We start from the raw sequence: 16,625 nt of genomic DNA, 5'->3' as shown, positions 1-16,625 counted from the left end.
CAGAAAAAGAAATAGTATTTTCCCGTGTAGGTGTTAAGTACATTCAGTAACAGGCAACTTCTATATGCAAGTACTCTAACCTTACCTCAGACTGAGTGATTTATCTCACGATAATACTTTGTGTTCGGTGTTTTGCTGTAAAGTCAGTATCTACCGTAACGTGTTGCATGATGACGCCTCTTCAGCATTTCCTGCTGTAATAATCCTTAAGTTTGCGTTTATACCGCTTCACTGAGCTGCACATGATTTCCCACGCCTTTCAAAATGCAAGAAACTATTTGACAGTTTCACACATTTAATTCCAGTGTGTCCAACGGAAACACTTTTTATTCTTTCTCAAACTTGTGTTTGTAGGGTGGTGGCTATTATTCTACCTGAGGCCACAAGTGTTTTAAAATTTTATTTTTCTATTCCTGAGTAAATATATTTGATTTAAGTTTATTTGAATGAATAAAAGTCTTAAACAATTGATTTGTTTATGGTTCTTTTTTTTAGACTGTCCTTTCGAGGAGCTGCTCCTAAGATAAACCTCCTCAAACGTGAGGGAATGAACTCTTAACTTTGTGCTGCAGGCCTGTATTGTAGATTTCCTCGCTTGACTTGGTTCTTGAGTCAAACAGGATTCATTAATATCCTCTTGTGGGATCAAGAGAAAAAAAAAAGAACGGAATAACTTAAATATAGACTGAGTTAGTTTAATATGGACTCTGATGTACATTTCTTACTGGAGAGGAGAAACCAGTTGCAGAGGGGTTCTCAAACCGAGCATCAGAAGTGGAACGGTGGCGACGGCGCCGCATTCGTCTCCCACCGGTTAACAGACATTAGGCTGGAAAGATCACATCTTTGCAGACCAACGGCTTCGGAGCGGGCGCGGTCAGATTTTTCCTGGAAAGATCCCTTCTTCTCTCTGTTCATCCCATTTCTGGATCTAGAGGAATGACATTTTCAGACATTAAACAGAGCATAAACATTTTTTTTCCCGCCCTCAGACATTCAGACTAACACTTCCTTATTGGGCTGAAGATTCTTCTCTCAGTTTGAGCACAAAGTTTTCATGTCTGGATTCCCAGAACGACACAAGGACTCACAGGAATGCGAATAATGGTTACGTTTTTAGACCTCTGTTAAACAATCTCAGCACTGTTGCCTCACAACAACAAGGTCACAGGTACGAACCCGAGCTGCGGCCTTTCTGTAAGGACTTTGCATGTTCTCTCCGGGTTCTCCGGCTTCCTCCCGACAAAAACATGCAACTTAGGTGAATTTGTTAGGCGTAATTTCCCTCGGTGTGAATGTGTGTGTGGGAATGATTGTCTGTCTTTGTGTGGCCCTGTGACGAACTGGCGGCTTGTCCAGAGTGTAACCCCGCCTCTCGCCCCGTTGACTGCTGGGATAGGCTCCAGCATGACCCCGTGACCCGGTAACGGACAAAAGCGGTCAGGAAGAAGGTGAAATAAATAAATTACCCAGGATGTGGGGCAGAGAGACTTGTAGACCCTCCCGTACCATTCACACGGGGCGGTGTCCGCTCCTTTTGCAGACAGAACTTTCTGGCAGCGGTGGAAGTCTATTAAAAGACGAATAACAGCAATGACTATTTTAAAAAAAAGTGGGCAGAATTTCAGTATTTGCCAACAGAAATGTTTGGAAAACCGTTCCAGGCTGCTCTGACCTTGAACGGTCTTACCCAAATAGTTGGACCAGCAGTTCCTGGTCTGGTTCTGGTTGGGGAATCGGGCATCAAACGGTGCGGTGCGATAATTCTCAAGTTTCGTCTTAAGGTCCTCTGCCATCGTCTCTCTCTCTCTCTGGGAGAATGTGATCGATACTGCTGGGTGCAAAAGGAAAAGGGGGGGGGCAGCTGTTGCCAAGGTGTGCACAGAGAATGTTCAGTGCAACAACGGCATCACACGATAACGGATCGATCGATCGGCTTATACTGAACATGGACCAGGAGGGTAAACATGTGGGTTCCACTTGGTTCTAACTGAATGCAGCTTGAAAGCTCTCCTAAATAATGGACCCTAATCCATTCAACCCGGTTGACCTGACAGTATTCCTGCGTGTGGGACGCTTCTAGGATCTATAACATTTACATCCCAGAGCAAAAATCAACTTTACAGGTTTATCAATGACGGGTTTATTAGTATTAAACGTTATTATTGGTTAGGCTTATCGATAACCTCGTCCTCCAGGCCTGTGTGATCATTTCCTCTTCGCGTTATTCGGTTTGTTCCTTTGATTTTCTTTTTTAAAGCGCTCCTCCTCTGCTCTACGGAGGCGATGAACCGGCATGCGTACCGGTAAGAGATGGTTAAACCGAGCCGGAGACGCGCAGGTTCACGTTACCTGGTTTAGCAGCTGCTGGCTCGAGTTCCGGTGACTTTTATAGCGGACAGGTGAAAGTGCGTCGTCGCTCCGATGCGCGCGTGTGCGCCGTGCAGCCCAATCACCGCGGTATGGCGGCGCGGTCACGTTGAACCGGCAGCCAGAGAAACGCACAGCCTCACGCACAGCCCGAGGTTATCGTGCGGGAGGATGAGAGAGGCGAGTCACGCACCGCCAGCCACGCATCTCGCTGTTTAATGTCACGTTTTACGCACGGATGGGAACTTTTTCTTTTTGTCGCACGCGGAAGAATTCTGGCGTATTTTTTGTTAATCATTAATTTTGAACTGCAGCTGCGTTTCATGGTGACGCGCACCGCACACACACAGTGATACGTGCCTGACTTCAGGTCAGCTATGGACAGGGAAGCGCGCACACGCTCCGCTGCTATTGCCTTCCGACGCACCCGACATAAGAACGCGAGGGCGCAAAGACGCGTTTCTATTTCTGATTAAGATCATTTTGTGCGCTAATCAATATTTTACGAACTTAAAATATGAGAGGAAAGTATTTACTTTAATAAATATTAAACCTAAAGTGGGAATATTAAGTAATTTATAAGATGACTACATTATAAATTAACATTTTAAGATAGATGCATTGATCTGGTTTTTTTTGTCAGCCCTATACTTTACCTTTTAAGGAAAAAATACACAAAGATGTGGCAAATAAATGTTTAACCTCCTTTCTGAACCCACAGGGGCAATAAATTCAGCCGATATTAAACACAAACCCATCACAGATACTTTCAGCATCAGCTGCATTATATTTGCCTCTAGAAAACATCGATACAAAATTGAATTGAGTTTGTTAAAATTCTTTATTGCTCAATTTATAACTCATCAGAAAGCCTAAATCAGATTCAACAAACAGGTTTAAAACACTAATGTACAGCAAAAAAAGAAAATCATTCATTCAGAAATGTCCACATAAAAGGAGTCGTAAACCCTCAGAATATCACAGAACTTTCGAGACCCAGCATGGAGGGTCTCAAAAATTCATTCAGTGTTTATTGGAGAGCATCACTGGTTACAGCATTTTGGATTTATAGGCGAGGGACCCATGTTTCACTTAATACTTCCCAATATCCTAAACAGAACATGTAACAAACATTATAACCAGGTGAGTATAGATACTGCAGTACGAGTTCTACTGTACAATCTAAGGAAATGTACCGAGACAAGAATGTGTAATGTTCCTTTAAACCTATTACCATTTGAAACAATGGAATTACCATCTGTTGTAGCATGCGAGTGCTCGGTTTAAAGCCCAGTGTGACAAAAGCTGCATCGGTTTAAGTGGGAAACATCCACGGCAATTAAAGCGCACTGACACAAAGTGCTAAACGAAATGCAGTAAACCAGGCACTCGTTCTGGATTCATCAGCAGGAGAAGAGCAAGTTGTGTGGTGTGATTGTCAGGGATTAGTAGCTCTTCGGACACTCGGTGACTACGGTCAAGTCGGAAAACAGTTCCAACAGTGTTTCCTCTGGACGTTAAATAGCTGGCTCCAAACACTGGATTATTTTGGTTGTCAGAAAGGCGTACAGCTACAGTGACTAGTATTTCCAATTCAACCACAGCCACAAAACAAATTAGCATTCAGGCTGCACTACCCTTGGCTTCATTTGGTCCTTCTACCAATCGCTGAAGCGGAGTCGGTTGAAGATCGCCTTGATGTCCTCGTTGGTCTCTGAGGTTCCGCTGGTTCCGATAGGGCGCACGTTGCTGTCGGGAACGTCCTGCTTCAGCTTTCGCTTGCCGAGGACCACGGTGCCTTCGGCGCCTTCCGTTTCAGGACCCGTCAGCAGGATGAAGGCAGCGTGGCGTCCGTGCTCCATCAGCGTGGCTAAGATGAGAACACACACATATAGTGATCAAACAAAGAGCCGTGTTTACCCTTCCAACCGCCCAATCACACGATGTAGATGTGCAAAAGGCACCTGTAAATGTTACGATGTGGTCGAGAGAACTGGGAGACTCGAGCAGAATATTAGGGTAGAGAGGATGGAGCATGTAGGAACATCGGTCGCTGATCATCGGTACCTGGATGGAAACATTCTCGTTAGATCCGCCTATTGTGGGAAAGCTGTTGGGAGGCAATTTGAATAAAGCCGGAGTACTTACAGTCGAGTTCTTTGAGGGCATCGAGCCCCAAAACACAAAGATTGAGAAGGAGTTTATGGTGTGTACGGCGTCGGGTCTCGGTGAGTTTGGAGCATCCATGAGTTCAACTTCCCACAGTACGCCACCAGATTTCCCGTCGAGAATTATGACCTAGGTACGAGGCGAAAGGTAGCACAGCTAACGATTCAAATCAATTACCACACGAGAGGTTCTGGAGAATGGAAAATCAATGCAAGAAGAAATGTAAAGCCTACCCTCTTTCTGTAGCTGCCAATATCCTCCTCAAGCACAACATCAAGTACGTCGTCTTTGTTAAAGTGGCCGAAGGACGGCTCCCTGAATGAATAGAGGAAGGACAAAAACGAAAATGGTTGACAATCAATGATTTAAAACACCTGGTGCTACAGTTCACACTCTACAGGGGAGTGATGACCCCCTCGTCCACCATGAGGGACGATGGATAGAAAAGCCAATTCATCCATCAGAAAGTGGTTAGGGCTGCCGTGGAGCCTCGCTGAGCCACCAGGAGATGTTCCAGGAATAAAAGGGGCCTAACGCTGATGGACCTGCAGCTGTCCCATGGGCACCGGCGGAGGTTCCACCCACCTGCACAACGAACATCCGCGACAGCTAATTTGCACTTGCAATAATGAAGAAGGATTACCTGAGAACTGCGCTGGTATTGAATCGCCACAGCAGCTGCGATGTTTTTCCATCCACTGACGCCGCCTCCGTCTCAGTCACGACCAGCAGGTTGGGCGATTTGTCCGTCCGTCCTATACTCCGTACGTATCTCATGGAGTCAGATCTACAAGGGTAGAAACGAGCAGCAGTAATTTAGGCTGAGAAGTGAATGTGTGGCATTGAAGAGGTAATAAACTGATGAATCTACTCGTAGATGGGCACATAGCCAGATGTTGGACTAGCTTTGTTCTCCCAGTGTTTGTCCTTCTTGAGGTCTGCCTCCATCCCTGGGTTAGCCTCGGCAGCAATCCTCCACAGTGCCCGTCCATACAAACCAGTGTCTGCATACAAGTAGAGATCATTCACGGTTTGTCATCAACGGGAGAATGCATCCGAGAGTAAACGTCTGCATGCAACAGTGTTTCAGCACGGTTTGTGTTTTTACAAAATAAAGCAAAATAAAAAGAGACTCTTTTAAACACATTATCAAACATTCCATTAAGAATAAAAATTCCATGTCAAAATAAAATGGTGAAAAAAAGGAGAACCCCATCAAAAGGGCAACAAAATGTGGTCTTTTCACAGAACTCACTTTTGCTTGTGCATAGTGGGGATAAATGATCTGCTTTAAGTCAGATCCCAGAGGTATCATTACACCTTTTTGACTTCTCTGTAATTTATTTTCTTTTTCTCAGGACTAAAAGCAGAAGAACATCTAGTTTCTGATGCTGCTTAGCTTAGCTGCTTTAAGTGGAACACACACCTCCACTTGAAAACAAATAGCTAGTCTAACTGCAGAGGGACAGTAGTCTGTTGTGAAAGCGATTTCAGATACAAACCGTTTTGCAGTAGTACATAGTGAGATCCTCCCGGAGTGCGATGAAGAAGGTGAATGGTCGACTCTATGGAATCGAGAACCACCGTAGAACCAATCTGACTGCCCGTCTTCCCTGAAATGAATATCAGCTGAATCTGTGGATCGGACAAGAGACATTGCAATAAGATGAGTTTGATCTTAAAGAGCTTCCTACTATCATATGACTTCATGGCGTCATATTTCAAATGTGTGTCAGCAGATCTTACATAGGAAAATTTCAAAAGTATAATGTAACTCAATCCTCATCCATCCATCCAGCCAGCCAGTAACGACACCGATCTTTACCTGTGTGTTGTTGGACGCCACCAGAGCCAAATCGCTGACCTTATCCTTATCCAGATCCGGAACACTAAGAGCAGGCAGAGTGCGGTGTAGTCCAGGGGGCTGAGGCTGCTGCCACCTGACATCACCTGGATTCATGTCATCGCTTTAGTTTATGACATTTTTATTACTAAAACCCGTTTTCTTTTTCAGATGAGAATAGTAATTTCTAACCGTGAAAACAGAAGCTTAAAAAAATAATCTGGACTTGAGGCACGCTAACTTAGCTAAACTTTGCATAGAGAGAAAAACAAACATTTAGCATTATTAAAAGACGTGTTTTAATGATCACAATGCTTTAGATTCCTCGTTGTGTGTTTGACCAAATCCAACCCATTGACACTGTGATGAATGAAAAAGAATGGTAGTTTTCACAAACACTCATAACATCAAAGCAATTTGAAATGCACTACAATCATACAAACATCTACACACTCGGGGATTAATAAGTCTATATTTGTCTGAGTAATTTTTAAAACATCAACGGCATCCAAACAACTCGGTGTATAAAACAAGATCCTTTAAATATATATTTAAAAGTTGTATAGAAATACTGAATTATGAAAATGCAATGTAATTTGTAGTACATGTGATCCAGAGAAAATGCAATGTGTCACAAACCAGTGTATTTGTCAATGGCTGTGAGTTGGTTAGAATGAGACAGCAGACAGTCCCAGCTTCTGCTTGTTCCTTCCTCCAGTCCACATTGGGCCCAGTGGTACTCAGGGGCCAGCGGACGCTCCCACACGGTTGTTCCATCTGTCCCATCCACTGCGAACACAAACACGCACGGCGAGGGTAGTCCTGTAAAAACACAAAAACCAGCAAGTCTGAATTACACTCGTTTCCATGGAACACTGAATATATATAAATATATCTCCATACCTGCAGCAGAACATGTATTGTTCTGATTGCCTTGTGTTTTGAGGACAAACAGGACATCATTCACTTTGTCCCTGCTTGTATCTTCAATCGCTAAGAAGTCATACGTTGCTGCGATGGAGAAACGGACAGCGATAGTTAGTCTGACATTTGAAACGCCACCAAGCTGTGGAAAAGCCCACAAAATGAACACACCTGCATCAGAGAAATTCCTTTCCCATGAAGCCAGGTACTGTGGTCTGACGGGACAGGGGATGACGAAGGAGAAGGCAAAAACAACGGTGAGGCACAGGAACAGGGAGAAGAAGAAGATGGCGGTTCGCCAGTGGGTTAGATTGGCAAAACCCAATGTTTCCTTGAAGCTCTTCTTTCGCAGCTTTGTTCCCGTTGGTGTTATCCCTGCCTCCGCCCCGTCCTCTTCCCTCTTCAGAGGATCGCCCTCTGCGAGATTGCCTGAAGTCTCCATTGGTACCTGAAAGCACCGCCACCTCACAGGTCTGTTGGACAGGAACATTTTATTACAGTTTACTTTTATTGCTGGTCAAACCGTCTGAAGCCTTTCCGCCGGGGCACTCACATCTATCTGCCTCGCTGTGGAATCACAAAGTAACCAACAATAATGGCAGACAAAACGTGCTGACAATAACAGTCTCGGTGTGTCCCACTGTGTACCAGTCTAGCTAGTTCTGCTTTATCAACCTTTCTGAATCTAAGGCTGTTCGGCTGTCAGCAGCAGCAAAAACAACCAAGTTACAACGACTTGTCTTTATCACTAGGCCTCTCAGCATCCTGTTTTCACCCCCAGGCAAATGCTAACTATCAAAATGTGTGTAAAAGTGTTAAGCAATTACAATCGATCAATTGACCGAACAGTGTTAGCTACGCAAATGAGGAATCACGCTTGCTGCGAGTTGTCCAATAACTTGTGGTTAAGGTTGCACAGCGATGTCTTGTTAACGCCGAGTTAAACCGTTTCGCTAAGTCACTAAGCCACAGGAAAACGGGACGTCACGTGGAATTCCATTAAGTGAATAGTTAATCGAAAAGTTGAAAGTCGTCCTTCTGACTTTTTGGGTTTTAAGCAGGATGTATCAGAAAAGTTCACTTTTCAAGTTACCTTGAATATCAGATGGCGACTTCTGAGGCTAACAATGAGCGGTAGGCCTGACAGAAAAACGGAACTGCCTGTCAACTTCAGATAGGTAAACAAATCCCAGGAAACCTCCAGCTTCTTCTTCGTCTTCTTTTATTGTTTCCTTCAGCTGTTTGGTTGCATTACCGCCACCATCTGGTCCGGGGGTAGACTTTGTTTTTTGTATTTTATAATCTGACCTAAAAAAGCTTACTGTACTTTATTAAGATTAATATAAATAATGCAAATTTAAAGCACGTTAAACCAGTCAAATTCCTTCCTAACGTGCACAAACCAGAGCAAAAAAGTTTATTCTGATTGTGGATTATTGCTCCCCGAGTTCCCTAAAGTTATTCGTCATTGACTTCCTGTGTTTCTCCTATTTCCTGCAGTTCGGTGTACAGTATTTCATATAAATTACACAAACAATTACAAAAACTCCTTTTATGTCACTGACATAAATTGTTACCTTATTTCTCGCAAAACTAAATATAAATCGAGATTAATTAAGGTCTCTACGAGAACGCGCAACTGTTCCATATCCGGTTTCCTTCGTCACTTCCCTTAGACGAAACGGAAGCTGGATCCTTCACGAACGAGCGAAATCGGCGAGAGGCGATGCTTGGACGAATAAATAACCAAATAGCCTAGAATAATATTAAAGAACGTTTTTAGCTGATTTATTTTTTAGTGCTATCGACCAGAGAGACTCAAACATGTCTGCCCAAGCCCAAATGAGAGCTTTGCTCGACCAGCTAATGGGAACAGCGAGGGATGGTGAGTTGTTGTAGCATGCTAGCTAGTAGCTAGCCAAGATGGAGCCGCTGCTGTGGCTGTGGCTGTCTTGTGTTGGTGTGTGATGGACAGACCTGCATGAATGGATTTAGCGTTACTGCCGAGGGCTGTGTAAAATACGTTTGGATATAGTGACAAGTTGCTTTTACCGAGTAAAAATTCGATTTAATGTTTGTATCCATCTTGGCTCCAACAAATCTTGATCTGAACACTTTGAGCGTTGATGGAAACGCACCCAGCCTCTGTAGCTACTGTGAAGTTCCGGAACTGCGTCGAGCGGCATCGTGTCAATTACCCATTTATTATATTATATTATATTGGTTTGTTTGTTTTTTAAATCCTGGATTGAATTTTATAGAATTTCCTTACACATTAAAAATATTCGTGATTGATAACTTAACGATTTTGGTCGTATTACGGCTGTCTGTCTGTCGTCGCAGAGATATTATGTGGCATAATGTTAATAAACTGTGCCACATAGCGTGCTTTGGCTTTAGTGTGGGGATGTCTTGTTGAAAGTTTATACTATTAATGCCACTGTTTTTTGTTATTTAAGCATACATTTTATTCACTACGTGTTGCTTTTCATCCTATTCACGTTAACAGATTCTTAAAAAGCAATATAAAGTTGGTTGAAAATTAAAATTCAGCTTTCAAGATCTTAATCACCTATTGAATTAAAAATTCAACAGATAGGTTTCAGACAAAAATATTACTCTTATTGCTGCATAAATAAGTCACTACGACTAATATTAGTAATACGATAACAGATAATGATAGTGTTGTGTCAGTGTGTAGCGATTATACAATTTGTAAAAAAAAAAAAGGCATTCTGTAAGTGAATATGTGAAATTCAAATGTGCTACAATAAATGTATCTTCTGATAATATAAAGACTGTTGTGTGGGTGCTTGGACGTGATTTAGTTTCCAACTCTTTGGATACAAACATTAAAAGGTAAATCGCCTGTCAAATTGGATTCCAATGGGCAGAACATGACTTGTTATTGCATCCCTGCGATTTTATTCATCAGAGGCTCATCCTGACAGTTGACTGAGTGAAACTGCAGCCCGGGTGGATTGTCTTTTGTCCAGTTGATAATTCAACCTGTGCAATTGGAGTGAATTTCTGTTGTGAGTTTGTGGGTGTATGTGTGATGAGATTGATATTAAATTCTTCCCATAAATTTGTTGCATACAAACTGAACAATTGTGGCCCCTTTATTTTATTCATTAAGGTTCAGTGTATCTTTGCCAGCCTACATCAATCTGCAAAGGAGTTGCAGAAAAGCCTCATGTTCATCGAGCCGTGAGTCACACATAATTTTTAAAGCTGTTATGATGAATATCCAAACAATTTGTTAATGAAGCCTTTTTTTTTTTTGTAATCACAAATGGGTATATCTTCAGTGGAAGTAGAATTACAATTTGGAGTAGAGTTATGCAGCTTGAGCTAAGGCGTCTGGTCGCGTTGAATCCAAGCGAGCAGTTTTCCATTAGACGCCTGTTTTCAGAAGACATTTTTATCAGTCATCCAAACAACACCTTTGCACACATACTTTACAGTCTGACTTGTGTATGACTCCCAACTTCTTACTACAGGTGTGGGCAAGAAAACTGTTCCCTTTTATACTTTTCTACAGTGGGTTTAAAATTCTGCTGCTGAGGTCTTGAAGATGCAGAAGGGTACAGTATGTGGTGCAGATCACAGTGTGTATAAACACGTTTTTTTCTTTTGTATTTCGGTCATGAGTTTGTTTTTCGATGTTTTATACTTGTAAAAGGCTTGGCTGGAACATTTGTCTGAAAAGTCTTTTTTTTTTTTTTTTTTTTTTTTATCCCGATCAGTAGACTTTCCTTCTTATGCAGTTGTATTGAGGTGTACCGTACACTTTGAATTTGTGTGACCGAAGCTATCTTTAATTTTGCGAACAGCAAGAGTAAAGATTTTCACCAGTATTGTGCCCGCATTGGCATAATCTCTTCATATTTACTGCTTGGATCGAGAGCCTTGTTTCTAGTAAACTTAGTTATTAGTGAGGCTTGAGAAAGGTAAGCATCAAGAATACGAGTACATACATACATACATACATGCATACATGCATGCATGCACACATGTAGCATTTACTTCAGTTGACGCATAAATAGATAATAAAGTTATTCTAACACAGAATAATAATCTCTTACTCTATCTCTGGTAAAGACTTGAGACTGATGAAGAATACGTGGAACCACGAGAGTCAGAATTGTAAGAATTGACCCTCACTCATGTAGGTGGGCACAATGTGCTTGAACGCCTCTATCATGACACGTAAATGCGTATTGAAGCGCTGGATGCCTCGTCCCTACTTGCAAGAATGTGAGGTCTTTCTGACTGCTTGTTTTTTGGACTGTTTCAGGGGATGAGACGCGACAGAGGGTCAAGTTCTCTGACGAGCGAGTCTGCAAAAGTCACCTTCTAAACTGCTGTCCTCATGACATCCTGTCTGGAACGGTGAGTGGCTGGAAGTTTGGGTCTGACCATCCAAAAATGCTACGACTTGTTTACTAACAATGTTCTACGAGCATTTCTTCATTATTATTAAGAAAAGGAATGAGTCTCCCCCCTCCCCCCCCTAAAGTGCCTACTTGCTCCAGTAACAGAAAATATTTGCTGTAATGCGATACTGGGTGTGGTGATGTCATTCTAATACATTAAATCCATTTAATAGGATACCAGCAAAATCTTTAAAAGATGATGATCATCACCAAATCGCCAACAAATGTTTTGTAATTCTCTGCCCGCTTGTGTTTTTGTGGCAGCGCATGGACCTGGGAGAGTGCACAAAGATTCACGACCTGGCACTTCGGGCAGATTATGAAATCGCCTCCAAGGATAGAGATCTGTTCTTCGAGCTTGATGTAAGCGATGCCGGGAGTGTTGGTGTGTTGGTGTTCCGGGATGTCAGACTTTTCTCTGCTTCAATGTGATGCTTTGATTTAAGAGGAACTACCTTAAAGCCAATTGTATGCCTAACTTGTGATCAATAAATGGGGCCCGGTGTGGAAAATTCTTAGGTACTCATTCATTAGAGGGTAAATTAAGTGCTGCAGTAGTGCTTTTGACCAACGTATTTTGTCTCAGCTGCCATTTTGGGGGTTTGGTGTAAACTGTATTGAGATACAGCAAACAGGCATTTTATAATTGACTATTCCACGATCAATGCTATAATCTGATTGTTTTTTCTTCTTCGCCTGAGATTTGTGTAGGTCTCGCCGAGTGTACCCATGTATACAAACGGTCTGTGTCTGTCTTTGTGTTGCATTGTCTCACTCTTGAAGGCCGTGGATCACCTGGAGTCATTCATTGCCGACTGTGACCGTAGGACAGAACTAGCCAAGAAGCGTCTGGCTGAGACCCAAGAAGAGATCAGTGCCGAGGTGGCAGCCAAGGTGAGCTTTTAAATACAGAAGAAACGCCGTCTATCGTCTTCTCAATCTTGGCTGGAATTCTAAAAGTTTTGCTTTGTTTGACCCGCAGCATATGTAAACTGTGTTGTGTTGCAGGCAGAGAAGGTTCACGAGCTAAATGAGGAAATTGGGAAACTCCTGGCCAAGGCTGAGCAGCTCGGAGCCGAGGGCAATGTCGATGAGGCCCAGAAGGTCTTGCAGGAAGTGGAGAAGGTCCGCAGCAGGAAGAAGGATGCAGAGGTGAGGATCAAATATTCTGAAGGTTCTTCGATGTAATGGGTCGAGTTGGATAATTCTTCTTTAATCTTTTCCCCCCACTAGGAAGAGTATAGAAACTCCATGCCGGCTTCCAGCTTCCAGCAGCAGAAGCTCCGGGTGTGTGAGGTGTGCTCTGCCTACCTGGGTCTTCATGACAATGATCGTCGTTTGGCCGACCATTTTGGCGGGAAGCTTCACTTGGGCTTCATCCAGATCAGAGAGAAACTGGATCAGCTAAAGGTTTGTCTCAACCGAGCTCACCATGATGACAATCCCACACTAAACAGAGTACAACCGGCATTCAGTAGCCATGTTTATCTACAATATTCTGTTCCACAGTGTTGCGGCACAGTCGAATGTCTGATTCCCTTCGTTTTAGATTGTCGTTTTCAGGAGACTGTGTTTCAACAACGTCACAGGCCTTTTTATTTTTACAAACTCCCCTTCGTTATTTGGCTTTTTAACTCGTGCAGTGTTCCAAGCCAGTTGATACGATGCAAGTGTTACGTTCTCTATTCTTCTTTCTTTTTATTCCTTTTTATTAAACAAGTATTACGTTCTCTTCAACAGAAAACTGTGGTTGACAAGCAGGAGAAAAGGAACCAGGATCGCTTGAAGAGACGAGAAGAGAGAGAGAAAGAGGAAAAGATGAAGAAGAAGTGAGTGCAAACATTGAGAATCCTGGTGCTCTACTACTATTCTGAGTTTATTTAGCAAACTTGTCAGAAACCTTCATGTAGGCCTGCCTACCGATGCACATTTTACACGGCAACTATCCATGTTTTTCATTAAAATATCCTGAAGCACTCGATTGGTCACCCCCGATTATTCAAAAAGCTGGTGACTGTTGTAAGTTCAATTGTGAACATGCATTGCTTTAGTCTAAATCCAAGATGCACGAGTGATTTGTCTGCTGAATAGCGTCAGAAGAGAAGTTCGGCCAAGCAGGAATCACTGACGAACGCTTTATGCTTACAAAAACGTATGAGCATACATACAAAAGTATAACTCTTCAATGAAGGTTTGTCTCTAAACAGCTCTTTGTGACATTTGTGGAACTTCATTCGATGGATTGTTTTTATATTTATTGTAACATTTCTGCTTTTGACAACCGCTTATTTTATAGGACCAGGTCACGGAGCCGAGAGCAAAAAAGGTGAGAACGCTGCTCCATCCGTTTCGGTTTAAAAACAACCAGTTATCATGAAGAAATGGTTGTCGGAGAATAACTGCAGCTCTTGTGTCGTCCTTGTCAGATCCCGCTCTCGTGATCGCAGGAGGAGACGCTCACGCTCGGCATCCCGGGACAGGCGCCGCTCAAAGTCCCGCTCCAGGGATAGGAGGAGGAGGCATCGCAGCCGCTCCAACTCCAACTCCAACTCCCGCAGCCGAGGACACCGTCACAGCCACGAGCAGAGCTCCAAACACAAGTAAACACACAGCAGCTCTAACGCGGGTCACATCACAGAGTTCAACTAGCAGCTCTAACGCGGGTCACACCACAGAGTTCAACTAGCAGCTCTAACGCGGGTCACACCACAGAGTTCAACTAGCAGCTCTAACGCGGGTCACACCACAGAGTTCAACCAGCAGCTCTAACGTGGTCACACCACAGAGTTCAACCAGCAGCTCTAACGTGGTCACACCACAGAGTTCAACCAGCAGCTCTAACGTGGTCACACCACAGAGTTCAACCAGCAGCTCTAACGTGGTCACACCACAGAGTTCAACCAGCAGCTCTAACGTGGTCACACCACAGAGTTCAACCAGCAGCTCTAACGCGGGTCACACCGCAGAGTTCAACCAGCAGCTCTAACGCGGGTCACACCACAGAGTTCAACTAGCAGCTCTAACGCGGGTCACACCACAGAGTTCAACCAGCAGCTCTAACGCGGGTCACACCACAGAGTTCAACCAGCAGCTCTAACGCAGGTCACACCACAGAGTTCAACTAGCAGCTCTAACGCGGGTCACACCACAGAGTTCAACCAGCAGCTCTAACGTGGGTCACACCACGGAGTTCAACCAGCAGCTCTAACGCGGGTCACACCACAGAGTTCAACTAGCAGCTCTAACGCGGGTCACACCGCAGAGTTCAACTAGCAGCTCTAACGCGGGTCACACCACAGAGTTCAACTAGCAGCTCTAACGCGGGTCACACCGCAGAGTTCAACTAGCAGCTCTAACGCGGGTCACACCGCAGAGTTCAACTAGCAGCTCTAACGCGGGTCACACCACAGAGTTCAACCAGCAGCTCTAATGCGGGTCACACCACAGAGTTCAACTAGCAGCTCTAACGCGGGTCACACCACAGAGTTCAACTAGCAGCTCTAACGCGGGTCACACCACAGAGTTCAACCAGCAGCTCCAGCACGATTTTGGTTGTGCCTGCCTGTAAAACAAAAAACTTTAAGGGTAAACAAGAACAAAATAGTTCCTGTCTCATGCGGACTGGTTGAAGTTCAGACATTTAAGTCTTTAATTCTTTTGGTATTTAGAAGCATATCGTAATTCAAATATCCTGAACTAAAATAAGCCCCCCCCCCCCCCATCTTATAAATTAGCCCCCCTCCCCCTTACTTTTCTTCCTCTGCATTTTAATACTCGGGGGACTTTCCTGACGAGCTTGTGTGCTGCCATGTTCCAGGTCATCCAGGGACAGGGAGCGCTCCTCCAGAGATAGGTCACGGGAGCGAGAGCGAGACCACCGGCGGGACGGGATGAACGGCAGGTCGGACTCCCGCCGAGGGGACGACAGGGACACGGGGGACCTCTGAAGACCAAACACCATCAATCAGCACACGACTTCCTCACGTCTCTTTCACGCGTCTGTCCATTTCAGATAAGCTGGTGTTACTCACGGCCCTGGCCTTGGAACCCTTTTGTTCTCCTGCCTGCCTCCTTTCTTTGCTTTAGCAGTTAATCCAGCCGAGCCACTCCGCGCCCGTAAAACCCACATTTGTAACTTGGTGGCCGTTTGTATCCAACACATTCTGTCCTGCTATAAACTACGCTATGATGATTCCAACAGAAAAAATACTGATGGTCTGCTGGGCTGGTTTAAATATACCTGATCAACATTATTTTATTTTTTCCTGATGTCTTTTTTTCCTCCTGTAAATATGTTTTGGGCCTCCTGATTGTCATGGCCTTTAAAGCCCCATCCTAACATTTATTTTTTATTTTGCTGGTTAACTTCTATCAAGCAGCTTCGGTGTAGTTCTTGAATCTGTCCACTTTTACTTAACGGTATATTTCTAAAACCCAGATAAAGTTTAGGAGCCCGATGATAAAACAAATGTTTTAAAAATTGTGATCCTTAGTTTCAGCCCCAAGTCTCCCGCTGTTTTGTGTAAACTTATCAAGTTATTAGTGAAGGGAAGTGATTGATTGAGGGTTTGGCCAGTGGAAGAACTTTCTTATTTTGAACTGTCATGTTTCATAATGGTTCTATCTTGGTTTTGTTTATTTAAAATAGTGAAATAAACTTCAGAGTGAAACTTGATGCAGAAGTGATATTTTGGAAAGTGATTATCTAAAAGTGTACATACCTGTATTAGTCATGCATAAACTTCAAACCCAATTTGGAAACATTTATAGTTGCAATCAGGTTATAATGGATGCATTTCTGTAACCTAATGTGTGAAGTCATCTTTTATGTTCTGCTGGAAATCTTTAAAGGAGTCAATTAAAGAAAATACATTTTAATT

General features: G+C 43.5%; 3 protein-coding genes across 5 annotated transcripts; 1 reads left to right on the top strand and 2 right to left on the bottom strand.

Moving 5' to 3' along the window:
• Positions 1 to 674: 674 nt before the first annotated feature.
• Positions 675 to 2,588, bottom strand: cox6b1 (cytochrome c oxidase subunit 6B1). Of its 2 annotated transcripts, none has more exons than XM_068754382.1 (4): positions 2,353 to 2,588; positions 1,691 to 1,834; positions 1,470 to 1,570; positions 675 to 931 (listed from the first exon to the last, which is right to left on the bottom strand). In XM_068754382.1, exons 2-4 carry the CDS (start codon positions 1,794 to 1,796, stop codon positions 878 to 880), a joined length of 261 nt encoding a protein of 86 aa, XP_068610483.1. In that variant the 5' UTR covers positions 1,797 to 1,834; positions 2,353 to 2,588; the 3' UTR covers positions 675 to 877. The 2 variants fall into 2 exon arrangements, with proteins under 2 accessions (XP_068610483.1, XP_068610482.1); XM_068754381.1 differs by having other exon boundaries at positions 1,691 to 1,831; positions 2,353 to 2,574.
• A 604-nt stretch (positions 2,589 to 3,192) lies between these two features.
• fam234a (family with sequence similarity 234 member A) lies at positions 3,193 to 8,468 on the bottom strand. Of its 2 annotated transcripts, XM_068754449.1 has the most exons (12): positions 8,400 to 8,468; positions 7,478 to 7,779; positions 7,286 to 7,393; positions 7,022 to 7,204; positions 6,365 to 6,489; positions 6,042 to 6,174; positions 5,411 to 5,543; positions 5,183 to 5,326; positions 4,773 to 4,854; positions 4,519 to 4,668; positions 4,335 to 4,437; positions 3,193 to 4,240 (listed from the first exon to the last, which is right to left on the bottom strand). In XM_068754449.1, exons 2-12 carry the CDS (start codon positions 7,746 to 7,748, stop codon positions 4,029 to 4,031), a joined length of 1,644 nt encoding a protein of 547 aa, XP_068610550.1. In that variant the 5' UTR covers positions 7,749 to 7,779; positions 8,400 to 8,468; the 3' UTR covers positions 3,193 to 4,028. The 2 variants fall into 2 exon arrangements, with proteins under 2 accessions (XP_068610550.1, XP_068610549.1); XM_068754448.1 differs by having other exon boundaries at positions 4,335 to 4,668.
• A 580-nt stretch (positions 8,469 to 9,048) lies between these two features.
• luc7l (LUC7-like (S. cerevisiae)) lies at positions 9,049 to 16,623 on the top strand. Its single transcript, XM_068754219.1, has 10 exons — positions 9,049 to 9,191; positions 11,607 to 11,701; positions 12,010 to 12,108; positions 12,529 to 12,639; positions 12,754 to 12,897; positions 12,979 to 13,155; positions 13,486 to 13,574; positions 14,042 to 14,071; positions 14,172 to 14,345; positions 15,563 to 16,623. The coding sequence occupies exons 1-10, from the start codon at positions 9,131 to 9,133 to the stop codon at positions 15,690 to 15,692; spliced, it is 1,110 nt and encodes a 369-aa protein (XP_068610320.1). The 5' UTR covers positions 9,049 to 9,130; the 3' UTR covers positions 15,693 to 16,623.
• The last annotated feature ends 2 nt before the right edge of the window (positions 16,624 to 16,625 follow it).

This window comes from Brachionichthys hirsutus, chromosome 21 (assembly GCF_040956055.1).
Source record: "Brachionichthys hirsutus isolate HB-005 chromosome 21, CSIRO-AGI_Bhir_v1, whole genome shotgun sequence".
NCBI lineage: Eukaryota > Metazoa > Chordata > Actinopteri > Lophiiformes > Brachionichthyidae > Brachionichthys > Brachionichthys hirsutus.
Note: the sequence above shows the minus strand (reverse complement) of the source record. Positions and strands in the feature narration are given on the sequence as shown.

Coding starts and splice junctions, on each gene's coding strand:
- cox6b1 (XM_068754382.1), bottom strand. CDS start 1,796: ATGGCAGAGGACCTTAAGACGAAACTTGAGAATTATCGCACCGCACCG. Junction 1,571..1,690: donor CTGCTGGTCCAACTATTTGG/GTAAGACCGTTC, acceptor GTCTTTTAATAG/ACTTCCACCGCTGCCAGAAA. Junction 932..1,469: donor CTCTCTGCCCCACATCCTGG/GTAATTTATTTA, acceptor TCATTCCTCTAG/ATCCAGAAATGGGATGAACA.
- fam234a (XM_068754448.1), bottom strand. CDS start 7,748: ATGGAGACTTCAGGCAATCTCGCAGAGGGCGATCCTCTGAAGAGGGAA. Junction 6,175..6,364: donor TGGCGTCCAACAACACACAG/GTAAAGATCGGT, acceptor TCCGATCCACAG/ATTCAGCTGATATTCATTTC. Junction 5,544..6,041: donor CTATGTACTACTGCAAAACG/GTTTGTATCTGA, acceptor ACTTGTATGCAG/ACACTGGTTTGTATGGACGG.
- luc7l (XM_068754219.1), top strand. CDS start 9,131: ATGTCTGCCCAAGCCCAAATGAGAGCTTTGCTCGACCAGCTAATGGGA. Junction 12,640..12,753: donor GTGCCGAGGTGGCAGCCAAG/GTGAGCTTTTAA, acceptor GTTGTGTTGCAG/GCAGAGAAGGTTCACGAGCT. Junction 14,072..14,171: donor CGGAGCCGAGAGCAAAAAAG/GTGAGAACGCTG, acceptor CGTCCTTGTCAG/ATCCCGCTCTCGTGATCGCA.